Source organism: Octopus sinensis, linkage group LG7 (assembly GCF_006345805.1).
Source record: "Octopus sinensis linkage group LG7, ASM634580v1, whole genome shotgun sequence".
Taxonomy (NCBI): Eukaryota; Metazoa; Mollusca; class Cephalopoda; order Octopoda; family Octopodidae; genus Octopus; species Octopus sinensis.
In genome coordinates, this window is record NC_043003.1 from 100,751,014 (window position 1) to 100,778,948 (window position 27,935).

Here is a 27,935-nt window from a genome sequence, read left to right on the forward strand (position 1 = left end):
GCTAGTAGGTGCAACATTGTGGATGGTATGGCATGGCATAAGTAGCCTATGATGGTAAACCCATCATGGGAAGATTTGGTATATAAGAGTACTATCGGGAGTAAGGAACCAGGTGGTGACTAAAGTGTGGCGTTAGTGTTCGTTATTTTTTTGCCAATCCACAAGTCTCTGAATTCCTTTGTGTAGTGGGGTGGGGGTCATGGTCAGTCCTACAACCTAATTGGTCAGCTACTTTTTTGAAAACCATGACATGGTTCTGGTTTGTTGATGGTTAACAGCTAAGACAAAAACAAAATTTCTTGATGCATTCTGATACTGTCTCCAAAGACCCAACAATAGTTGGCACTATCTTCACCTTCTTCATTTACCATAGCTGAGCTATTTTGTACTTAAGAGGGTTGTATTTATCTATTTTTTCACCTTCCTTCTTGAATATTGATGGGTCAGAGGGGCACACAAAATCAACTATATAGCACATGTGGTGCATCTTGTCTACCACCACAAGGTCTGGTCTATTATGCTCTAGCACCTGATCTGTTTGGATTGGGAAATCCCAGGGGATTTTGCAAATCTCTGACTCTGCCACTCTCTGCAGTTTGTGCTCATACCAATATCCAATGTAACACTTTTGTTGCCATAACTTTATTATTATTATTATTATTATCATTATTATTATTATCATCAGCAACAGCAGTTGTAGTAGTAAGTGAGTACTGTCATTTGCTTGGATCATTGCAATGTGTAAATGATACAAATATTTTTAAGACTTTTTAATGCCCTTTAACATTTAAACCACTCATATCAGGCCCAAATAGTCTATCTGTTTTGTGTTCAAACTGGCCAGATCCATCCTGTCACAACTAACCAAAAATGTCATCCTAAAATTAATCTCATCCAGTGCTAATGCCATATAAAAAACACAGTCCACTCTGTAAAGTGGACAGCTTTAAGAAGAGCATAAAATCATGAAAGCCATGCTGAAACAGGCATCAGTAGTGCTTGTGTAACATAAAAACCACCCAGGCCACTCTGGTGTTAGGAAGGGCATCCAGCTATAAAAACCATGCTAAAACAGTGGAGCTTGATGCAGTCCTCTGGTTTACCAGTCCGTCAAACTGTCTAACCCTTGCCAGCATGGAAGACAGATGTTAAATGACGATAATGATGAGGATGATAATTTTATTTACTTGTTTCAGTAATTTGACTATGGCCATGCTGGAGCACTGCCTTTAGTCAAACAAATCGACCCCAGGACTTTGTAAGCCTAATACTTATTCTGATGTTCTCGTTTGCCAAACAGCTAAGTTAGGGGGACATAAACACACCAACATCGGTTGTTAAGTGATGGATGGGAGACAAACACACACATATACAAATATATACACACATATATATATATATAAAACAACAGGCTCCTTTCAGTTTCCGTCTACCAAATCCACTCACAAGGCTTTGGTCAGCCCGAGGCTATAGCAGAAGACACTTGCCCAAGGTGTCACACAGTGAGACTGAACTTGGAAACATGGTTGGGAAGCAAGCTTCTTACCTCACAGTCACTTCTGTGCCTAGCCACTCCTACACCTGATGATGATGATGATGATGATGATGTTGATGATGATAATGACCTCATCAAAATCTCAAAGCTTTGAGATAATGCATGATTTATTCGAAACAAAGTCAATAAATAAATAATACATTGGACAGAGAAATCTGAATGCTAAAGGGTTTGGCAATGACAGTTAGAAGTTCAGCAAAATAAGTAATGCAAATAGTAAAATTGAAGTTTCAGTTTTCTAAATCAAATATTTGTGATCATAAGAGCTAGTTAAGTCTATCTAAGAATTCCCATCTGTAAGGCTGTGTAGTTAAGAAGTTTCCTGTACAGCCACATGGTACCTTCGACCTCAGTTTAAACAAAAACTCGTAAGTGGAAACTGTACAGAAGCCTGTCATATGACTGTGTGTGTGTGTGTGTTGTGTGTGTGTGTGTGTGCGTTTGTGTTTACACTCGTCTAAAAACTGATATTGTTCATGTGCCTCCATAACTTAGCAATTTGACATATAGAGATCAACAATATAAGTACCAGACTGAAATAAGTTCCAAGGTCACTTTTGATCAACCAAATCCTTGAAGGTGATACCACAGCACCAGTAAAAAAAGGGGAAAAAAACTACTAACTTTAAAATTAATTTAAACAACAATAATTTTTGTTCTCTTTATATAGTTTTCATCCTTTAATGATTTAAATCTATGAAGTTGTTCACTCTTTATTGTTGCATAAGAAGTTATTTTGTAACCGAAAGTCACCCTGATCAAGCAAACCTATGATTATAAGCACTTTAGCCTTGATGATCCTATCTTTTTGAGTCAATGTGTATCCCAGAATGTATTATACTATTTTTTAAGAGAGAAAGGTGTGAGTAAATAGATATTTGGTTGCTATTTCGAGTAGGTCAAGTAACCAGAAGGGGTCTTTCTTATTGGCTCACAAGTGGATATGTTGTTGTTGAATATAGAAGTGCAAATTTAAAAAAGGTAAGGAAAAAGACAAATAATTGTTGGTTTGAATTCTAATTACAATTTCCGTAGTGTTAATAAGAAACAAGACAATTTCACAATTTAATTCTTACTATCATAGTTGCATGTCTCTATTTTAGACTGATTACTGTTTGAAACTTATGGGTTTCATTTACTGTGCTCATTCTAAATTAGAACACATTAAAATTTTCTCAGACTTTCTGCCTTCCTTATTTTCCGTTTGTATTTTCCTTCCAACTTAAAACTAAATTGCAAAAGTTCAAACAGAACACCAACCCAAATAACCTCATATTATCAAACCAATTAAGAAACCAATAAAAGGTTGTTCAACCTGCTAAAAAAAAAAAAAAGTCAAACCTTTCTCAAAAAATATCCTACCATCTTTTTTTTTTAAGGAAAAAAGTAAACCACATTGAATACTATCAGGTTGAGTTAAAAGCAAGCAACATTTTGAACCATGAAGAATTTGTACTGAATTTTTGCAGAGTTTTGAATTTTCTTAAACATTTTTTTGCAATTGTCTGATAATATAGACATAAACTTGCCCTTATGCATCAATAAATTAACATTGATATTTGTTTCATTGTTGCTACAATCATCTGAAATGGTACTGTCAAAGTGCAATATTTAAGCAATATTACTATTGAACTAAAAAGGACATAAAGCAGCTGAAACTGCTTGCGATATCAACGAAATGTTTGGTGAGTGAATAGTCACCTTGAAAATGATTTAAACGATTTCACAGTGGAGACCTGAGCCTTGAAGCTCATGAGCATAGTGGATGCCCAACTGTTGTCGGTGACAGTCAATTGAAGACAGTCATTGAGAAAGATCCATGCAAAAGCACTCGAGAACTAGCAAAAGAACTTCAAGTTAGCCAGCAAACTGCCTGAAACAATTAGCATGTGATTGGAAAATCAAAAAAGCTCAACAAATGGGTACCACATGATTTGATTGAAAATCAGAAAATGCACAGATATGAAATTTGCTCGTTGCTTCTTCTACATAACCAGACCGATCAATTTCTCGACTGTATTGTAACTTGCAATGAAAAGTGGATTCTGTACAATAATAAAAATCATTCTTCGCAGTGGTTGGAACAAAATAGAGCACCGAAAACCTTCCCTAAACCCGAGCTCTTCAAAAAGAAGGTTATGGTGACTGTTTGGTGGTGTACTGCTGGACTCATCCACTATAACTTCTTAAAACCTGGTAAAACCATTGCTGCAGAAATATTGCCATGAAATTGCCAAAATGAATGAAAAACTGCAACTCCTCTGTCCCATACTGGTCAACAGAAGAGGGTCAATCATTCTTCATGACAATACTCAACCACATGTTTCACTAATGATGCTCCAGAAGTTGAGAAAACATGGCTACGAAGTTCTTCCCCATCCAGCTTATTCCCCAGACCTTTCTCCTACTGACTACCACTTTTTCAAACACTTTGAAGGTTTCCTGAGAGAGAAGTAGTTCAAAAATCAAACCAATGCTGAAAGTGCGTTCAAAGAGTTCATCAGCTCCAGAACTCCAGATTTATATGTCAACGGAATAAACAAACTTGTAACTAATGTGTTGATTGTAATGGTACTGACTTTGATGAATAAAATTTCCACATTGTTGAAATATATTGTGATGAATTTCATATTTCAAAACATTGCTTACATTTTACTCAGGCTGGTATAATCCTAGATACACTATATCTGGGGAAAATGATGGTCAATAACATAAAAAGATACTGTAATAAGTACAGTATGACAAGTTTAATGTTTGAAACAAGAGAACTTCTGTGATTGAAGTGGTTCTAGAACAGGAGCTAATCTATTTTATTCAAAATTTAATGTAAACCTTTCAAACTTGGGGTTATCACCTCAAGTTTAATTTTTATGCAATGTAGCAAGGAGTCTTTCTGGCAGAGGTAATCTGTCCTCAGGTTCAGTGAAGTAAAACATCTAAACTAGGAAATGAACTTGCATAACAGATCTACCACTTTATAGTATGCATACCGAATAGTTTCAGTAAGAGAATATTTTATTAATCCTGAAACAGAAAATGGAATAAAATTAAGTGTCATTCAGCCAACCAACTTTGTGAAATAATACACTTCCTTAAGGCTATGTAGCTACCACTAAGTAAACAACTAAGATTTCACATCTAAGTATTCAATGCACAGGTAATGAAAAAAGGAAATTAAACGAAAATATGCAACACATCATTTGATTCTAAACTAGAAAGAAGCTTTTAATTGATTGCCATTTCTATGTTGGATATCAAATAGATAGAGTTAATAGAGGAAATGAAGCTGCGAAATTTACCATTTATTAGAATACTAGATACATAATATTTTATTGGCTTCTATAATTCAAGATTCCATACACAACTGAATTGCTTTTGTCTACCTCAAAGCAAATGTTATAGAGTAAGAGAATATATCTTGGTAAACCAGATTTGTGGTGCCAGTTCAATTCCAGATTGAAGGTACATTGCAACCTACATTGTCTCACTTTCAATTAATACATATGCTCTGTAGTATGGTATTTTAGGATTCTTGAATAGTTAGAAAACAAACTTATTTTTAATTAACAAATTCAGAGGCAGTAATCTGTTTTTTCAAGGGTACTAGAAGCATATTGCCAGATTTCAAGAAAATCTGTGGCGAGTTGTGTGATAAGAATTTCAAAATCAAGCATCCATTGCATTTTGAAGTGCCATCCATGTTCTCAGTAAACATGATCAGGATCAAAGAGTGAATTTTTGTGAGTAGTACTTGTGTAAAAGAAGAACACTTTCCAGCATAGATTGTTTGGAGTGAGGCAGTTACATTTAAATCAAATGACTCGGTTAACTTCTGCAATTGCACCTACTGGGAACATGAGAATCAACATATTACAGAGGAGCATCATATCAATTTACCAGAAGTAACAGTATGGTGTGGCCAGCAGGAGGAGATATGGAATGAGGAGGTGGTAGTGGTGGTGGTGGTGGTGGTGATGATGAACTGAATGATGGCAATGAGAGTTAGAGTTAATATCCAACAATAGTGATAACAATGACAATGAAGACTATTATGACAGATTTTCAGTGGGAAAGGTGGTGATGGTTTATCTTTTTCACTGAGATCAAGGCCAGTTTAAGAGAAAAACACACACACACACACACACTCTCTCTCTCTCTCTCTCTCTCTCACACACACAATATCAAATTTTTTGTTTGAGATAAATTTAATATTACAGAGATGTACTTGCATAGCAAGTGATTTGATCTGAGATCGTGTGCTGGAACGAAAACAATTGCAGTGTGGAAGGTGTTTATAAGCCATTTAAGAAACACACAAAAGCCGTTCGATTCACTTCAACATTTAAGTTTAATTTGTCGAAATATTTTCAGCGCTATAAGACCGCGACCTGTTCACTGACAAAAATCCATGCAGCATCTCTTTCGGCAGCACGGATTTTTGTCAGTGAACAGGTCGCGGTCTTATAGCGATGAAAATACTTTGACAAATTAAACTTAAATGTTGAAGTGAATCGAACGGCTTTTGTGTGTTTCTTAAATGGCTTACAAACACCTTCCATAAATTTAATAATATCACACAAACTTTCAGACTTTGAAATATCAAATAAAAATATATCAAAATACTGTTATTCTTATATGATACGCTGTATTTATTTATATGCCTTCACCTGTTATTTTTAAAATATTTAAAACTTAAAACTGACATTTGATTAGTCATGGTACAAAGTTTGCTTTTATATATTACAAAGAAGCTCTAGAAAGAATTCAGAATACCTTGAAATATCAAAGAATGTCAAACAAATGAAAGATGATGTAATTGGAAGATGACATGTAAAAACAGTTTTAAAAACTCTCCATCATGGAAAAACAGAAGTGTAAAAGTGATTTAATAAAAAAGTATAAGAAGTTGTTTAATACAGTTTGTGGCTTTTACCTTGAGCTTTTTGTTTAGTTTACAGCAGTACCGGTAGAGCATTCCAAGGTTTAAAGGACCAAAGTCCATATAAAAACTGTTGAAAAACAAAGAAAGAAAATGAAAATTAAATCATAAGGCAACACACCTCACAAATCAGCAGACAAGTAATAAGTTATTAAACAAAGTAGTTTGCTGTAACAAAACTTAATGTGTGTGTGCATGTGCACTCAGTATATATAAATATTCAGACATTCCAGTAGAAACACCCCTCTATCTAGACATGGCTATATATAATAACAGGGATGAGGTTATTTCCTACAAGGCACAAACTTATCTTTCAAGATAAATTTCTGTGGGGATGCTTGTATCTTCAACTCTTAAAGGAATCATTTTGACCAAGAGTGAAAATAAATTCTATAGCATGTTCAACACCAACAAAGACTAAAAAGGAATAAAATGGTGTAATCTTCTCTTCAGGGAAATGAAGAAATAAAACTCGTCAATAAGACATTTGAACAGAATATGATGGAAATGTAAAGTGATGAACTGAACGCTATTAAGTTTTTTAAAAAAAAAACGTTAGAGGATATAACGTCAAAGGTAGCCGATAAAAAGAGGAAGGGTAAAGGAAAGAAAAACCAAATAAATGAGAAGTATATAACGATATGTAAATGAAATAAAACCTTAAAGTCTTGGAAAAAGATATATCTAATGAATGTGAAATGTAAGAAGAAAATTAATGTTTAAATTATATATAATGATAGATATCACTTATATGAACTAAAGGTGTGTTTCTGCCAATGTTTACATTGGTATGCATGCTCTATAACCGTGTTTACAGTACATAAGGGATCAAATTGAGAGAATCAACCAAGCTAAATTAATTGTTTATAATGGTCTCTTAGATACCAAATTAATTTACTAAACCCTGTACTGTTGCATTTATTCATATCCCTATATATATATATATATATATATATATATATATATATATATATATACTGGAGAAGGATTTTCCATGAGATTGAGTATGGAATCCCATAGTCTCTTACTTGCCAGCCATGGCTGGTCAGTGATGTTATGTATTTCCTTTCTCGAACTCTGAAGGAGGACTTGTGGTTGGAGAGATGCTGCTTGAAAGATTTCCTGAAACAACCAATGTATCTCTGTGGGCATGTGCTGTCAGTGCTGTACCTGCTGGTGTTGCTGTTGTTGTTGTTGTTGTTGTTGCTGCTGCAGCCGACATTGTTGTTGTTGGAGCTGAGACTATTGGTGTTGGCATCACTGGTGGTGGTGGTGGTATTGCCATTGCTGGTTATGGTTAAGGCACTGCCATCCACCCATCATGTTCAAAAACCAGGTTGAGGGTGTTAGTAAGAGGATTATGAACCTTCCTCCAACCAAGAGATTTTCAACGCAGCTGCCCCATATTATAATGAGGCCCTAGCTGCCAGCAGATTTATGGACTGCATTTCCCACATGCCAGAACCCAACAATTGCAGAAGGAAGCACCACAGAAATACCATTTGGCTCCCCCTATCTCTCTTAACACAAAAAACTCCTGTAGGTAGAATATTCCTTAAATTAATAGTAAACATTTCACTAGCTCCCATAGGTATGGGCCCATTTTCAACGGGCACAACATTAGAGTCTCATTTAGCAGTTACCCCAATATTAAGAGCATCCTAGTTAGTGCCCCTAAGCCACAGGAAGAGGCAGGATGTTCATGCAGGGACCACAACAGATACCCAGTAGGAGACCAATGTGAAACCAAAGGGGTTGTCTATCAAGCTGAAGTACTAGCAAACCTTGGCAATACCACCGGCAGAATAAGAAGCAGCCGTAGACACGAGAACAGAACCAGCAACACCACCACCATTGACACAGTTAACAACATTAGCATCAATAGCAATAACAGCACCAGCGGCAGTATTGGCAGTTTCCCTGACGGCAACAACACTAACAACAGCAGTGGCATCGCCATCAGCTTCCCTAACATCTACAGTAGCAGACATGACAACCCCTAAAGCAGCAGCAATAGGTCCAGTGCCACCTACCAGCTATAACAGTAATAACAGCAGCAGCAGTGACAGTGGTTCTAGCAAAAACACAGTTAATGACACCTCTAGCAGTAATGGTAGTCTCCCACTAATGACCGAGACCACAATTATAACAACAACAGTGCCTTGACCATAAACAGCAGTGGCAATACCATTACCGATGCCATCACCACCACCACCAGCAGTTCCAGTTCCAACAACAACAATGTCAGCGGCAGCAGCAATATCAACAACACCAGCAAGTACAGCACTGACAACACACGCCTACATTAGATGTTCCAGGAACTCTTCCAAGCAATGTCTCTCTAACCACTGGTCCCCCTTCAGAGTTCTGGAAAGGAGATATATAACATCACTGGCCAACCACATCTGGCAAGTAAGAGACTAAGGGATAAAATGATCTCATGGAAAATCCTCGAGAACCGAGGCTCCTACATCAACGGGACTAAGCATTGCAAGTTATGCATAGCTGAATGCGCAAGAATCCTAAAAGATTAGCTCAAACCAGGGAACATTCTTAACTCTAGAACAGAGATTTTCAGGCCATGTTTACATTTCAGGTGGTTCCTGCTAGCCTTTTGGAGCCTACAAGATGGCAGCACAGACAGACGTCAATAGCCAATAGCAAAGGGAGATAATCCCCAGTTGTTATCTTTGAGTAATAAGGCATTTCCTCCTCCATATTTTTAAGAGGTCATGGGGCAACAGGTTTTTGGGATCTTGACGATACGCCATGAAGTTAAACCCTTTATGGACGGGAAACCTAAGGTAATCCTATAAACTGGCCTTCCCCATTTTTAATATATACTGCTCTACATCTCAGTGTGCTTCTTTCTTCTTTTGGATTTGTTTTCTACAAATGATATATATATATATATATATATATATATATGAATAAATGAAAGAATGGAGTCGAACGAAGATGTTAACAAAATTCCTTTACTCTCGACACATGTTTCGAAGATAGCATATTTTCATTCCGAAGGAATAAAGGGTGCATTATGCAATCTTCTCATCAAGAAAGAAAAGGAGCCTCTCTCAACAACAAGACAACCAAAAATTTCGATGATTGCCTACATGGTAACCAAAGCGATAATGAGTGTTTTTTGTGACACATTTGTGACGTCAATGCTTATAACGATTTTAAAAAAAAAACATTCATTATCGCTTTGGTTACTATGTAGGCAATCATCGAAATTTTTGGTTGTCTTGTTGTTGAGAGAGGCTCCTTCTCTTTCCAGATGAGAAAATTGTATAATGCACCCTTTATTCCTTCGGAATGAAAATATGCTGTCTTCGAAACATGTGTCGAGAGTAAAGGAATTTTGTTAACATCTTCGTTTGACTCCATTCTATCATTTATTCATATTCAACACACAAATTTCTACACATGAACCCAGAGTTTCTACCCTTGACAGGTCGCTTCAACCGTGTTTTCTGACGTGAATTTGCTACCCAGTTTTCGGTTAAACAAATTTTCCATGCTGACGATAAACATAGGATAATTCATTCACCTACTTAAATATATATATATATATATATATATATATATATATATATATATAATACCCACATACACAGGCATGCATACACAATATGCATACATATGCAAACATACTGAATTATCTCTAGTAAATGGACACTCAGCTGATTGACATCCAATAACTAACAGGCACACTCCAGCTCCTCACCCACAGATATGCTGTCTCCTATCTTTGTCTCTTCTATCACAACTATAATGGCCTTTGCTCCTTCGATCTGACTGGTCTATCCATCTCCATGCATATCAATCAATATTTATTATTCAAAATCCAACAAAGAAATATGAATGATAGGGGGAAATGGAGTATAGTCAGTTGCTGCCAGACATAGTTTATTAAGGCTATCCACTCATTTCCATCTTCAGTCACTAGAAGTATTTCACTGAGCGATATCCTGCATTCTGCATGAATCATATGGTGGTAGGTCATTCTTGGCCATTTCCTCTTGCACTTGCCACCTCATAGGCTATTAAGTAGCAGGCACTGTTGATAGCATTCACTGAGTGGGTGTCACAGTTGGTGACCAGTCCATCTCAGCCAGCGTTCCTTATCCTTGTGTTCATTTGCCTTTCATCAGCCATTTAGTACAATATATCATTGGAAATGTGATCATTATAGGATATATTTTCCCTTAAGTTTCTAGTGTGAAAATTGTTCACCATGGCCCTTTGTCAGTTCGTATTTGTTACCTGTGTCTAGCATCCATATGTAATAATTGTTGAGTTGATATCAAACAACCAGAGGTGTTAAAGATATGACATTGCTCCACATGCCACTCTCCTTCTGTCTATGATATCAATGTTTTAGTTGTGAGAGAGATCAGTTACAATCGATCCAAGGTAAGTAAATGACCAGTAGAATGGAAATGGTGTGAGACTGGAGTGTCATTGCCGAGTCTGATGTCTCGAAGGTGCTCCATGAACTGGTCAGCCAAGCAGCATCCCATTCAACCAATGTAGGGCAGAGAAAGGCAGAAAGACGAGGAAATGCAATAAATGACGTTGCTAGAAGTGCAGGTATAGGGGCTGGTGATATTATAGGGATGAAGATGGGTGCCTGTGAGGATGGGTGCTGTGAGGATGGGTGCTGTGAGGATGTATATATATATATATATTATATATATATATATGTAGGAATATACGTATGTGTGTGTGTGTGTGTGTGTGTTTTTACCCCCACCATCACTTGACAACCAATGTTTCTGTGTTTACATCCCTGTAACTTAGCCATTTGGCAAAACACACTGATAGAATAAGTACTATGCTTACAAAGAATAAATCCTGGGGTCAATTTCTTTGACTAAAGGTGGTGCTCCAGCATGGCTGCAGTCACGTGACTGAAACAAGTAAAACAATAAAAAGTATGCCATTTTAATCCTGAGCAATGCTAGGTATCTTTGCTAGTTTATATATGCAAATACATATATACATATGAAAACACACACACACAAATATATACATTTATATATATATATATACACACACACACACACACACACACATAAATACATATTCTTTTATTCTTTTACTTGTTCAATTATTTCAGCTATGTTGGAGTAGTGCCTTTTAGTCAAAGAAATCAACCCCAGAACTTATTTGTTGGAAACCTAGTAATTATTATATCAGTCTCTTTTGCCAAAGTGAGAAGTTACAGGGACATAAACACACAAATATCGGTTGCCAAGTGATGGTGGGGGACAACCACAGACGCAAAGACAGACACACACACACACATATACAACAGGCTTCTTTCAGTTTCCATCAACCACAAGGTTTTGGTTGACTCATGGCTATAGTAGAAGACTGACCCTGAAACCATGTGATTGGGAAGTCAGCTTCTTACCACACAGCTACGCCAGCACCTCTTTTGTAGACTTGTGTGTTTCAAATGGAACGTAGCCTTATGGAAAAGAAAATGGTCAGAGAGATAACGGGTGTTATGAAAGGAACATGTAATGTTAAAGTCCTTAATATCTCATTTCTTAGTGATAACATAGTCTATGAGATGCCTATCCTTAGATCTAGGATGCATCCAGGTTGTCTTGCAACAATTTTACTTCTGAAAATAGGTATTTGTGATGCTTAGACTGAATTCCCTGCAAATGGAGAGCACACACAGACCACTGGAGGTCATTTGACCTACACCATGGTAAGCAAGTACACCTTCCTATGCCTAATAATCAGTACCAACATGAGTGTTAAAGTCGGTCATAAAGTTTATTCCTATGGTGACAAATGGAGATGACATCTTGGAGTTGGTTGCAAAATTCAGCCTTTTTGTGCTCGGAGCTGGCCATGGTTGGGGCATAGCAACTGACAAGCAGAGCATGAGTGCTGTGATCAAATTCTAACATTAGTGTCATGATGTGATCAGAAATACCTTTGGTTAGAGAAAGAAGGGATCTAGCTATTTCTGTTTTGATGGCAAAACCAACACCAGAGTTGTGTGACTCATCTTCATTTCTTCATAAGAAAAATATGTATCCACCTTTATTTTCATCTGACTGACGATCCTGCAAGGTGAGTTTCACTGAGTGCAGCAATGTCAATGTTGCATTTCTTTAGTTCAAGGGCAACCAACAGTTTTTCATTCTGGTGCTGAGTGACTGTCTTGAAGTGTGTGCACATTCCAAGAACCAAAGTTAATATTCTTAGATTTCTTCATGTTTCAATTGCCTTACTGAATAACCAGACAGCTGCAGCAGGCTGCCAAGTTTAAGTTGAGTAAGCAATGTTTGGGGCTCCTTTTCTCACCCTCCCCCTGTTGGGGAAAGCAGTGCTGTGTCTAAATAGATCTGCTTTGTCACCACAGGAGGACACAGACAGCACAGTTACTCATAAGTTCTGTGCTGGAATGGCCATCACCCAATGTCACCGACTGTGTAGAGATCCAGCAATCGACTTCCAGTAATATCCTTTACCTGTCTCTGCTGCTTTCACTCTCTCACCAAAGAACTTGTTGATTTTTGCAAGTTGAAGCTGTGCTGTATTGAATGATTAAATGTAAGTTGTCAGAAAACCAACACATATGATTTGATTTGAGTGATGGAGGCTTGTGTAGAACCAGCCACATTTTTTGGAAGTGATGATAGCAAGAATATGGCACACATATGTACCACAATACCAAGGCTTTTTCTTCAGAGGTTTCCATCTCCTAGACAGGCCACAATAAACAAGCTGGAGAGCCTAGTTTGCCCTATGAGTCACAGTTTGCTGATGGTACAGCCCTGTTAAGGAGACCCCCAGCAGTCAAAGACCTGGTTTTATATCAGTTTTCTTCTCCTAGATGGGATGCCTTCACCATGGTGAAGAAGCCCCATCTGCCCCCTAATATATGAAATTAAATACATCAAATTTATATTATCAAAAAACAAAAAGATAAAACAGTATATACACATACAGTTCGATAGCCGTTGACTAATCATGAGTTCCTTCGTCCTGTGGGGTTGCCAGCTTAGTCGCCAACAACCCAACCTATGCAAAACAGACAATTTTGCTCGATCCTTGCTTTATGTTGAAGTACCTGTCTATTACACCTGGTCAGGAAAAAAATGGGTAAAATGTATAAATGTAACCCCAGCTATCACCTGAGGCAGAAGAGATATTTCAAAGCAATGCTATTGAGAAAGTTTACACAGACCATCCAAATCAACAAGAGTACTTCATTTTACGTCTCCTCCGACACACTGTCCGAGGTCCCACATGTTTTCAAGATCTGCAAATGTTTAATGGAGACCTCTGTCCAATCTTTAGGGTGGCCTGTGCAAAACATGGACTACTTGAAGATGATACTCACTGGCACCAAACATGTGACAAGGCTTCTGTTGCCAAAATGCCAACTCAACTACGCCAATTATTCTCCATCATGCTTATGACATGTGCCTTGAGTGATCCTGTAACACTTTGGGATATTGACAGAGAAAGCATGTTGGAGGATATACTACGCAGAATTTAAAGGTAGAACCCATCGCAAACAGTCAAATACAACGAGGCTATTTTCAACGAGGCATTCAATGACTTAGACAACCGAGTGAAATACATGGGTGGCAGTGGAGTTGCTTTTGGTCTGCCTCAACCAGATGTGTCACCTGGAACCCTTGACATTGAATATGTATGGGAGATCAATGATGGCGTCGAAGAAATGGCAGCTTTAGTGGGTGATAATGAACACAAATTGAACAAGGATCAAAAAACTGCCTTTGAATCCATTATTTCATCCACTCATAGTGAGACTGGTAATCTCTTCTTTTTTGATTCTCCAGGTGGAACTGGCAAAACATTCATTATCAATCTTGTTTTGGTGAAGCTGCAACAAAATAAGCAGATAGCTCTTGCTGTGGCATCAAATGGAACAGCTGCAACTCTGTTGAATGGTGGACGCACAGCTCATTCGCACTTCAAATTGCCTCTGGACCTTGCAAAAAAAGACATAGCAACCTGCAATATCACAAAAGCAAAAATTCACACCGAGTGCAAACTGATCATTTGGGATGAAGCAACAATAAGTCATAAGGGGGATTTTGAGGTTCTTGACAGATTACTTTAAGATCTGAGGTACAACTCAAAGCTAATGGGCAGCCTAACAGTACTCCTTGCAGGCAACTTTCAACAAAAACTCCCAGTCATTGCAAAGGGAACGAGAGCAGATGAGGTAAATGTGAGCATCAAATCTTCCCTTTGGCAATTTGATGTCAAATATACACAAACTATTGGCGAGAGTTTGCCCAATCTGAACACACAATTCACAGACTATTGTTGGCTGAGAAAACATGCAATTTTGGAGCCAAAACATGTCACAGTTGATGGCATAAACAATCACCTTCTGGAACAATTGCCTGGTGATTGTCGTACATACAAGTCAATTGATACTGTGCTCCACACCAATGATGCTGTTCATTACCTTATTGAATTCCTCAATAGTCTTGCACCTTCAGGTCTACCACTGCATGAATTGCATCTAAAGGTTGGAGCCCCAGTTATGCTTTTAAGAAACCTTGATCCTCCAAAATTATGCAATGGCATGAGACTTATTTCAAAAAAATTGATGCAGATAGTGTTGGAGGCAACAATACTAACTGGGAAAGCAAGTGGTGAAGATGTTTTCATTCCAAAGATTCCTCTGATTCCTTACGACACAGAAATTGATTTCAAAAGGCTACAATTCCCACTGAGATTAAGCTTTGCAATGAGCATCAACAAAGCACAGGGTCAGACATTGGAAGTGGTAGGCCTTAATCTGGTGGAACCTGCTTTTTCTCACAGATGATCTAGAGTTGGAAATCCGGAAAATCTATTCAACTATGCACCCAATGGCAAAACCAAAACCATAGTCTATCATGAAACCCTGCAAGACTGAAATTTTGCAACAAAGATGCCTCTCCCTTTGACAACCTCTGACAACCTCTTACGCCAACCTCCGATAACCTCTCTCACCAACTTCTGACTATCTTTTTCGCCAACCTCCATAAACCTCTCTTGCCAACCTCCAGCAATCTCTCCATCCTCCAGCTGACAGTCTTTTGTACTTTTGCGTGATGGAAAAAATACACCTTTTGTGGCAGTTATAACGAAATTGCTTCCTTATATCAGAGTAAAAAAGTGTTTCAAAAGAACATCTTTACCCCTGGGAATTACCGGGTACACCAGCTAGTATATATATATATATATATATATATATATATATATATATATATATAGCAATAAGAAAATGGAGGAGAACAATAGGTGGTTCATCAACTTTTAGACATTATATTACGCTAACTTATTTATTTACTAAACTGATAATTACAATAATATACATACATATAACATATGTAAGAAGAAGAAGAAAGAAGAAGAAAGAAGAAAGAAGAAGAAGAAGAAGAAGAAGAAGAAGAAGAAGAAGAAGAAGAAGAAGAAGAAGAAGAAGAAGAAGAAGAAGAAGAAGAAGAAGAAGAAGAAGAAGAAGAAGAAGAAGAAGAAGAAGAAGAAGAAGAAGAAATAAGTGTTTGTACAGAAGAAGATTGTTGTACCAGTACTATCAACAATCAAAATTTTAGAATGCTAGACCAAGTATCTAAGAAATGTAGTAGAAATTTAGTTGGAACACACTTGACTGCCCACACAAGTTGCTCCTACACACCTGCTGCTAATGTCAGTGGTATAAGATTCCCTGAAGTTGATATAAATAACCCTAATCCTGCTAGCGTATGTAGCAGTAGGGGAGTGGAGGCAGGGAAAACAAGTATTAATACTGCAAATACTAATGCACTATCTGACAATTGTAATGATTCTGATGTAACTGATATAATACATCTACACATGTCCAAATAAACCATGACCACACTGCTAGTGTTTGCAATAATAATAAAGTTAGCTATTATAGTAATATTATTGGATCTTTGAATCATTCTATTTGCTTTGATACTACACCTAACTTATATGATAAAAGTGATCATAGTTACCTTGTTGCTCCTAGAATGCGCAGTTCTCATAGCAAGGATATCTGACTGCTTAATAATACATGTTTAGCTTGGAATATAGTTTACAAGTGCAACATAATAACTGACGCTAACACCTTTACCTATGTAGGCACTACATCTCAAGACTTCAAATCCAGATTGTGTAATCACCTTTCATCATTTTGACATTACAATAAATCTTGTATCTTGTCCCTAGCAGAAAAGGTGTGGTAATTAAAGGATAATAATACTCAGTCTAAAATTGCCAGAAATATAGTTAGGAAAGCAGTACCATATTTAAATAACAGGAATGGCTGTATGTTGTGCTGAACTATATGAAATATTAAAATATCCAGACAATCTTAATACAACACAACACTTAAAATGAAATGCTTACAACACAGTAAAAAGATATTCTCTCACTTCAAACCTGTTATGTAATGTCTACTGAAACCAACTGTTTATCTATACTGAGAATTAATTCCGTTAATTCTGTGATTCTCTAATCCTGACTGCACTTATGTTACTGTAATATGTTTTGTCAGTATCATCACATTATATTGGGTTGTCTGGAAAGTTTGTGCCGATTTATAGTAGCTTACCTTTCGACTTATTTTAGAACATGGTTGAGTCCATAAAATAGGATTTGACTACACCTCCGTTTAGAGCACAGCTTAAGCTATCTTTCCGCGGAAGAAGATTTATGTCCCTATAACCTGTGTTAATTCTGTAACCCTTTAAAATGGAAAATAAGAAAGTTCATTTTCCGCACTTGGTGCTTTTCTTTTTCCGTGAAGGGAGAAATACCTCACAAGCAACCAAAGAAATATGCACAGTTTACAGTGATGTTTCTTTATCTGAAAGAACTGTACAGAAGTGGTTCGCAAGGTTCCGAGCTGGAGATTGTAGCCTTATTGATAAAGAGCAATCAGGCAGACCATCCACTACAGATGATGACCAAATCAAGTCATTAATTGAGAATAACCCACATTGCACAACCCAAGAATTGGCAGAAAGCCTCAACCTATCAAAAGCCGTCATTCATGAGCACCTGGTAAAGATTGGGTACACAAATCACTACAATATTTGGGTACCATGAGTTGAGTGAGAAAATCCTTTTGGATCACATTTCCATCTGTGATTCGCTTTATAAACAGAATGAAAAAGCGCCTTTTTTAAAGCAAATTGTGACAGGTGGTGAGAAATGGATAATCTACCAAAATGTTCAGAGAAAGCAACATGAGCCACCCCAAAAGTGAGTCTTCACCCTAAAAAGTCTTGCTTTGTGTCTGGTGGGATTGGAAAGGAATTCTGTTCTATGAGCTTCTCCCAAGTAACCAGACAATTAATTCTGAGAAATACTGCACACAACTGGATGAGTTAAAAGCAGCAATTCAAGAGAAACATCCAGAATTGGCCAACAGGAAGGGTGTTGTTTTCCAACATGATAATGCAAGACCGCGTGTTTCTTTGGGAACCAGACAAAAATTGCTGCAGCTCGGCTGGGATGTGTTACCCCACTGTCCATATTCACCAGATATTGCTCCTTTGGATTTCCACTTATTCATGTCTCTGCAGAATAGTCTTAATGGTAAAAATTTCAATTCCTTGGATGACATAAAAAGATACCATGATGAATTCTTTGCCATGAAACCACCTCAATTCTGGGAAGAGGGTATTTTCAAGTTAAAGGAAAGATGGAGACGCAACAAAATGGTTCATATTTGGTTGATTAAAAATGTAATGACAAGTATTTATTGACCTTTTTCTTTCCTTTAAAAATCAGCACAAATTTCCGGACAACCCAATATAATATAATTGTGACATATTGTATGACCTCATTCTCAACATAACCGCCCTCTCTCATTTACATTTATATGGACATTTATAGTATCTTCTCTCACTTCCTGTCCTGGCACTGAAAGAGAAATTACAACTAAACCAAAGACAGGTACCAGATGAGTAAGGCAGGGCCCTGTCAATGATGGTCCATTCAATGTTGGGTGTTTCAATCTGGAAGTCATGGAGTCTCCAAATGAAACAAAACAATGAAGTGGAGCTCTTTCTATCCCTGCATATAAGCAAGTGTATGTGCTGTGTGTACCTTCCTTTGAAATCATTGGCTATCTCTCCTGAGAATTGATTCTCCATGTAGCTCCTAGGTTAGATAAAGGATTGAACCAGCTTATCTTTCTCTTTCTAGTCCTCTTTGGTTGTGGGGTTGGGATCCTCCATACATGTCAACTTCTTGGTAACCTTACTCCTTGCCAATGCATCATTGTTGTTGTGAGTGGGGGGACTGTTGAAGATCTCCCTACCAGCCAAAAGTTTGGATATTCTTCTGCTAATGCCTGAAACTAGGTTTCTAATTACAGTGGAGGAGGGTAATTCAAGCTTCTGAGGATGTATACAGTTTCCTCATTGGGAAACTGTATACATCCTCAGTACTTGCCTGTTTTCAAGTCTAGGGTCATAGCTAGAAAGTTGACCATGATCAAGTTGATGTTATCTGTTATGGACAAGCCAAATTCTTTGAATATTTTTACCAAGCCCTTCCTAAACTTGTCCATGGCATGGCCATTTATATGGCTTGAAATTGCCAGGCTGATATCTCTGTAAAGGCACCAACCTATGTGGGTGTATCCATTTCTTGGGGGTATCCAAGATAAATAACTCAATGAGGTCAGCAATCTTAACCCATAATAGCTCCCCATAGAAATGTTGAACAGTTGACTGCTTTCTTTCTTCATCTAGGCGGAATTGTGGTGAATCAGGATTGACTTTCTGATATTCATAATGATTCTGACATCAAAATTGTTTATACTAGTGAATTGCTTAGCAAAATTTAGAGCCTTCAGGAAGTGAGGTTTTGATATAGAAGGGTAAAAGTCTATGATGTCAAACTGTGTGAATCTGCAGGCTGATTTGTTCTCAATATCAGATGTGCTGGAATCCCACTGAATCAACTCTGTGGACCTTCTAATGTCAGAGTTGATGGTGTCAAGAATATATTTACTGACAATACCTATCTCACTTTTCAAGGAGTTGATCAGCCTGCACTTGAGGTTGGAGAGGAAATTAGGTTTATAGCCCTTAAGTGTAACATGGGAGGTGGGGGAAAGGGGAGTTGCATGGCAAGGCTGTCCACACAATCTTCTATATTAAGGACAATGACTAGCTCTATTTATATCATTGAATGTGGAGATGCTAGTTTTCTTATGTCTTGGTGATTGTGTTTGTGAGGAGTCTTGTGTGTGCGAGGATATATCATTTCCGAAAGCATAGCCTCTATTTAATTTAATTCTCCTTCCATGCTAATAGTCTCCTATTAGCAAAGCATTCCCTAAACTCATCATAATCAGAAAATATTTCACCACTGACTCACAGTCACACAATTTCTTCATCTGCCTCTTATCATTATTGTGCCTCGAGTTCAAATCCTGCTGAGGCTAACTTTGCCTTTCATCCATTTAGCATCAATAAAGTATCAGTGAAGTACTGTTAACAGTCTTTTCTCTTAGAATTGGCTATGTGAAGGATCAAACAACAAAGAAGGACCATTATTACAAGCCTCGGCTTTTCTAACTAGCAAGTTGTTTGTCACCTCTGCCACAGTCCATCTAATCTCCTTTCATCCAAATACTACTTCACCCAGCAACCTCACCAGTAGAAAACACTTTGCTCAGTTATTCAGTTTCTCCAGAATATTAACTCATTTATTTTGATCTGGAAGAGCCTGCAATGGTATTGGATACAGATGTTGGATTATTACCCTTAGTTTAGTAATAAACATGCTCAGGTCAAATGATAACAAAGAAGATCTACTGTGATCAGCTTAAGAGGCTTAAATCAGCGCTAAAAGAAAACCGCCCATCTTTGCTTTCAAGATGAAAGGTGTTCTTCTATCAGAATAATGCTAGACCACATACAATGAGGATGACATTCCAAAGGCTAGAACACTTTGAATGGGAAACTATGCCACACTCACCATATTGCCAGAAATTACCCCATCTGATTATCATTTGGACGGAGAAAACATGAATTCTGTAGACAAAGTCAGAACAGTACTGGAGGAGTATTTTTCATCTACCAGAGAGATGGAAGAACATTGTAGAAAATGAAGGAGAGTATATTTTAGATTAAAAAAGAACTTTGTTTATCTTAATTTTGAAAAATAAAAGTATAAAAAAAAGCATTATTTATGGGGATGACCCAATATATATATCTGACTCATAGTACTGAAGTATTACAAGAGATTGTTTCAATGTTAGCTGTCATTATTAAGCCACAAAAGTTCCATTAAGTTAAGAATGAAAGAACAGTAGCTTTTGTTGTTTCTAATAAAATGTCTTTACCTGTCTTTAAGAAATCCATTGAAATCTATTAACAAATGTGAGAGTGCATTAAAACACTACTAAGGTGCAGAAGCTGCAATTTGGAAATGTTTAATTTTTGGACACACCCATCAGTGGAATCGTTTTCATCTTTAGTCTAGTTGCCTTGGCCCAATCTATATGAAAGAAAGTTGAATGGTTACTTCTAAAACGAAGGCACCGATCCAAGATGCTATGCAAATATAACCCTAGAACATGGAGATACAAATATGCATGGTTGTTGTGTGGACCCTTCAGAGAAAAGAATCAACATTTCAAATAAGGATGTGCATTATCTGTTGGAAGATAGATAATTTTATTTCCTATCCATGGCACCACCAAACTTCCATTTATTGAATTCGTGCTGATAGTAAAATTTTGACAATTGTTTAATAAATGCTTCAAGTTTGAGAGAATATCTGCTATGTATCATCTTAAGGAATTCTGAGAAATATTTTACAGAAAAAGACAAATTATATTTCTTTATGCAACCATTCTTCTGAGAAATAGATTACTTTTAGTTCTGTGCATGAAAAAATTTCATTTTTCTTTCTTTTTTATTTATTTGTTTATTATTATTTCTTTTTTGAAATTTAGTCTGTTATTTACTACTTAAAATATATATTTGTAACAGACCCTGTAAATATAAATACTTTGATAAAAAGAGGATAAAAGTTATTCTTGGAACAATTTGCAAGTCATTTTGCATTTTTGTTTTTCTCTAGCACAACTAACTAAACTAATCCTAATCAATGGGAAAAGTAGGTTAGTTGCTGTGGCAAGAACAGTGTATGTTGAAGTGATAGTGTGGTAGAAGTTAGCAGCAGTGTCAGTGTTGTAAATAGATGGTAGCAGTAACAACAGTACAGGTGCGGGAAAAGCAAGTTATGTAAATCAGTACGGAAGTTACTGTTTGCTTTCTACACAAATAACTAAGAAATGGTAATCTAGTGAAAATATATAACATTACAAACAGTAAACTATAATGGTACAGCAGTAAAAGTTTGAAGTAAATAAACAACAGGCACAACAAATACTAAATATTGTAGTGAAGTAGAGAATATCACTTTACTTCTGTGAAAGACAGAAGGCTTTTGATGTTGCAATCTGTAAAATTAAATGAAGACCAGAAGGTTCTTATTACAAAATGACAGTAGTTATATTAACCTCTAGAGTGCCAGCCTGTTTGGGTTGTGAGGTTAGAGAACAGTGTTGATCAAATACCAAGCAACCACTGTGATGGAGTTATGTTACATATCCTGTAATTGGTGCAGCATTACTTTGAAGGGAGATGACAAATGTCTCAATTGACATTAATTCAAACATTTTGATTTCAAATCAAAATCGCCAGTTTGAGCAGATCATGTAATATCATCTAGCTGTCAAAAATAGGAAAGCAGACACCTATGAATACTGCTTCCAATAAATCTTATACTCTAGAGTTCAAATCCCATCCACTTCACACCATAAAAGATTGTTTACTCTGAAGAGTCATCTATATTTTGTTTTGATTTGATATGGTTGTGTGCTTGCTTTCCAACCATATAGTCTCCATTTCAGTCTCACAGCACAGAACATTTTGTCTTCAACTATAGCCCCAGGTTGACCAAAGCCTTGTGAAGTAGATTTGGTAGATAGAAACTGAAAGAAGCCTGTCATTTGTGTGTATATGTGTGTAGGTATATATATCATTGTCGTTGTCATTTAACGTCCACCTTCCATGCCCCCCCCTCTCTCTCTCTCTCTATATATATATATATATATATATATATATATATATACACATATACCACAAAATTTTATATAGAGTTACCCAAGGTTTTGCATCCACAAAGCTAAAGCCTTGTAGACAGCTCGTCAGACTCTATATGAATACAAAATTTTAAAATATTTACATTGCAGACATAAGGAAATGCTCAGAACTCGATGAATATGAAAAAATGTTAGTGAGTACTGAAATTATCGTATCGGGGCTGATATGATAATAATAGAATTTTATAGAAAAATTTCTATTGGCTTACTTCGGGACGCGTGCTTATAGTGATGAATTAATGGTTATTGACGATTTAAGTCTATTTTCGGCATATTTGGCATTAGAATTTTTTTTTTTGCCCTTGTTTATAAGTTGTTAATAAATTTAACTTTTAAAGATATTTTTTAATATGCTGGCCATTGATAGAATTTTTTTCAAAAATTTCTATCCTATATTAGATATATATATATATATATATACTAGCAGAAATACCCAGTATTGCCCAGGTTAAAGAGAATAATGAAATTTAAAAATGCCATCTAGATTACACAGGTCTCAACTGCTAGTAGCTGAGATACCAACTTTCTACATTAATAACTCTCCATCCCATGCCAGCATAGAACATAGATGTTAAGTGAAATGTTAAAAGAAAGTTTTCAACCCATCTATGTATATAAAGTAAATACATGTAATTCAAAAACACGTTTTGTGTAGCTTATTTCATAACCAAAAAACAGGTACAAATTATAAACAATGAAAGGCTGATTTTGGTGATTCATTTGACGGAGGTTAGGGTTAGGGTAGAGAGCCAATCTGATGATAAATCTGACCTTGAATCTTGAAAGTTGTGGCACCAAATATTGTCATCTGTAGTGCAGCATTGAATTGTCTAATTTTGTTTTGGAAGTGCTTGGAATCTTGGTCAGTTGATGATAACAGTTTCTTCAATGGGTCTGGAGGTTGGGGGATTGCAGAGAGTTTAACCTTAATCGATAAAATAAGTATCAAATTAAGCACTTGGGTTGATGTAATCAACTTACACCTTCCCCTGAAATTGCTGACCTTGTGTCAAAATTTGAAGTCGAAGAAGAAGAAGAAGAAGAAGAAGTCGTCGTCGCCGCCGTTTGGCAATTCCATGCCCCTACAATTTACTCTTTTTCCCCGCTTCAAAGTAAGCACCGCACACTTTGAGAGACCGAATTCCATCCCTATATCCTTGCTGCATATCTGCACAGTCTCAACCAGGCTCTCCATTTCAGGTTCTGCTTTTGCAAACAGTTTTAAATCATCCATGAAGAGAAGATGGTTGAGATGAGGTGTCCATCCTTTCTCAGCTCATAGTGTACACTGATTTTACGCAGGAGTACAGAAAGTAGAATCAAGGCTATAACAAATAACAAAGATGATCAAGAGTCTCCTTGAAAGATACTGCTTTTGATTGCTACCTCATCTAAGTGCTGTTGTTACAGGAAAGACGTGTTTTCCAACTAGGCATGTTGTTCTTAATCAGTGCACACACATTCTCAGCTATTCCACACGTTGAATGTTTCCAAAATCCATGACTGCAGCAGCATGTCATAAGCCTTTTTGAAGTCTATCCAGGCCATGCATAAGATTTTTTGGTACCATTTACAGTTCTTCATTATAAACTTGTCTATCACAAGGTGGTCCTTGGTGCCCTTGGATCCTTTGTGGCATCCCTTTTGTTCTACTGACAGAAGATTATTTTCTGCAAGGAACGTATATAGTTTCCCTACGAGGGTACCTGTCAATACTTTCCATAGGAGGTTAAGACAAGCAATGGGTTGGTAACTGCCAACCTCATTGTCCTTTGACTGATCTTTCATTAACAATGTTGTTCTTCCCTCTACCATCTACTCCAGAACTATACCACTCTGTAGGCAATTATCTAATTGCAACATAATTCTCTTGTGTATTGACCTAAACCACTTGAGCCAGTAGCCTTGAACTCCATCTGATCCTGCTGCTTTCCAGTTTGGCAGTTTTGATATCTGAACAAGGACATCTTCTACTGTTATGCACACATGGCCCTGTTGTGGAGCCTCTGGGTGATGAAGTTCAGATCTCATGGAATGAATCTACTCAGCTCTGTGGCTGTGTTGAACTTCTTGTCCCCAGATGCTATTCCAAAATTGGCAGGTTTCTTCTGCTTCAAGAGGTGAATTATCTTCTGTGCTTCCTCCTAAGCCCTTAAAAAACTGCCTCTGGTTGTTTGAGAATAACCGGTTTTGCTGGAACTGCAATATGTGGTCAATGTAGCACTGCACCTTTAATATTTTAGCCCACACACATTGTTTTAGGGTTTCAGTGACAGTTTTGAACCCTTTCTTTTCTATTTAGTACCTCGCGTTAAGATATGCCCTTGCACTTTCTTTTCTATTTTTCCATTGCCCTTTTGACCACTCTTCTATGAGGCTCAGATCTTTACATAAAGTTAGAATATCACCTTCAATTCACCATGGCTCCTTCTCTCCATCTACTTTCCCCTCTTTCTTTCCAACCAGTTCACCTACTAAAATTGAAGCAGATCTGATCAAGTTCCTTGTTTCTTAGATCGCTTGTCAGACTGTGTTTCAGAGTTTCATCAACTTTTTGGGTTGCGTGTTTCACATTGTTACAGTCAAAGCTTCTTAGATTCACCGGCTTGGTCTCTGTTCTTGTAATTTTTATATCCTTGTGTATTTTCCTGAAGTTTCTCTGTTCCTCAGTCATATCCTCTCAGGGGTTTTCCACATTATATCGATTTACCAGTCTCTCCTCCACCACAGCTTCACCTTGCCAACACATTCGCTGATCTTTACCTACATTATTCTCCTTGAGGTTCTCTCCACTAAAGAGGCTTTTCCCGATTGTCTGAATCTGGGCCTCATTAAGAAAGCTTCTATTCCAAACTATTCTTATTTGATTCATGAGTCCATTTTCAGTAACCTGGAACGTACCCAGCTGGTTCTAATGATCTTTTTCCAACAGCTTTTCATTTGCCATTGTCCTTATCTAGCAAGGCTTGTACATGGCACTGGATCCCCTTTTGGTTCATATCAACAGACCACTTGCATTTTCGAGCATATTACATAATTTGACCAGTACAAGGACTGTGTCTTGTAGTATGGCTAGCAGTTGTTGGATTACGACTGGGCTCACCCTGCTGCACAGTGGGGCACCTGCCAGGTGCGGCACTTTCACCATTTGTTCTAGTCCTATTCACACCGTTATCATCATTTATTTTTCTTGGTATTTTCACTCACAAATGGGGTGTGTTTTTAGGTTACTACCAACTGGTACTTTTATCGAGACACCATCTCTATTAAGGTAATCCACCAAGGTGGCAGGGTCCTTGCTCCTCTGGTTTTACGCTTAGAGTGTTCCTTCTCCTAGGCTGCCTGCCACCCCAAGGCTAATGAGTACAGCCTACCTGGGGCACTGATTATTTGGAGGTACCAGATACTCACTTTTTCACAAACTTCTCCTGCTGGTTTCGCATAGGAGTCAGGCTTGACCACTATGACTAAGGAGTCTTATCTACATCAGTTTTGAAATCAGAGTATTCCTTCTCCTAGACAGACTGCCAACCAAGGCTCATGAGTTCTGTCCACCCATTTTCAGAATGGCCATTGACTCTTTAAGTTCCTCTGTCCTTTGCCGGGTTTTGCTTTCAGTCTTGCAGGGTGTCGAAAATCCACCCCCACTCACAATTATTACTATAATTATATTATTACTATAAGGCCATATTATTATTATTATTACTATTATCAACTTGACTCGGGTTCATTCTTATTCCCAGTAGAATTTATGTGGATAGCAGGGTACTACCTGTAACTTTAAGTATCCACATGCTTTCAGTAGTCTTTCAAGTATTTAAAACTCTCCTGATAATCTTTCTTGTCCCTAAGAGGCAAACTTTCTGTAGAAGCTCTACAGGACATTCTATTCCAATCTCCTTCAAACCAATTGTCTATATCTTTACTTCCAGTTTCCAATTATTACAGAAACAACCTTTATAGTTTTCACACACAAAATTCTTGCAAATTCAAAATTATTATTATTATTGAGAGAGAGAGCAGCACATGCCATCAAAGTGACATGGATACAAATATAAGAAGCCCAATATATCCATCATGACTACCTATCTGATAAGGGTACATCACATACATGCATCACAACCATATGTGCGTGACATGGTGATCTTATATTAAGATAAACAGGTGGGGCTTTATTAAAATTCTCTTCAGGTTGAGTAGCTCATCCCACTCAAAAGATCTCTAAATAAGGGTTGTTTAACCCTTTCGTTACTATATTTCTGACCAAAATTATGTGTTTCAATTAATTTCTAACGTAATCATAAATTTAGTCTGGTTTCATTAAACAACTATAACTTTTTTATTTATTAATATATTAACTTGAATTTTGGAAGATAATTTAATGAAATGTTCTCAACCAATTCTATACTATAATTTTTGTCACAAAGTGACCCTAATTGCAGGTAGATACAGGTAAAGTCAACAAAATATAAAATTATTAAAATTTTGTTCAAACATCGCTATAGAAAATGGGTTATTAGCTAATATTCAATTGGGTATACAACAAAATTTTACGATAGAATTTGTTATTCTGGGTAACTTTCTGATACCCATAATAATATTTATGGCAAAATAGTCTTAATTTCATTTAAGGTTATGGGAAACCACTAACTATCCGTTCTTTCGCTTTGTTTACGTTTAGCGTAACGGTTCGTTTCCGCCGTAATGATTTCAAATAGGCTCATTCGAAAAAGTAAAAAGAAATAGTCTAAGGCTTTACTCTTCTGGGAAAGTCTGTGGCTTGGTCCAGTTTCTTCAGAAAAATCACCGAAAGAAACAGTTTTTAAATTTTCACTCCATTCAGGTGCCAATTCATTTTCTTTATCACTGTTTTCACTTTCGGAAAATGAAACATCAGATTCATTATCAAATACCACGTGCTTTTTTTTTCAGTCATAGAGTTAGATTTATGAAGGTCTTCAGTAGAAAATCCTTTGAATTCTGACTCGCTGCTTGATATAATGGAATTCGTATCCATTTTTTGTCAGAATTACAAATTTTGAAAACACAATAGGAACAAATTTCAGAAAAAAATCTCCCAAAATTCACGGAATTAAAATTACACTTCGACTTTTGTACAAAACTGTAGTTGAACTCTCTACGAAGTATAATACGTGTTTTCATGAATGTACTAAAGAGATTTGCTCTGATATTCTCATTTAAATATGAATAGGTAAATTCGGGCGGTTTTGGGCAGCTTG

General features: G+C 37.0%; 1 protein-coding gene across 22 annotated transcripts in view; it reads right to left on the reverse strand.

Annotated features, from left to right (window-relative positions):
* Positions 1 to 27,935, reverse strand: part of LOC115214490 (dual specificity protein phosphatase CDC14A) — a 292,683-nt gene that overhangs the window by 260,800 nt on the left and 3,948 nt on the right. For all 22 annotated transcript variants that reach the window (XR_005000182.1, XR_005000181.1, XR_005000179.1 and 19 more), the window contains exon 2: positions 6,489 to 6,564. Coding sequence is in view for 15 of the 22 variants with exons in the window: in XM_036505015.1 (XP_036360908.1) it covers positions 6,489 to 6,564 (76 nt within the window). In the remaining 7 variants the exon portion in view is untranslated. The remainder of the gene's footprint in view (positions 1 to 6,488; positions 6,565 to 27,935) is intronic.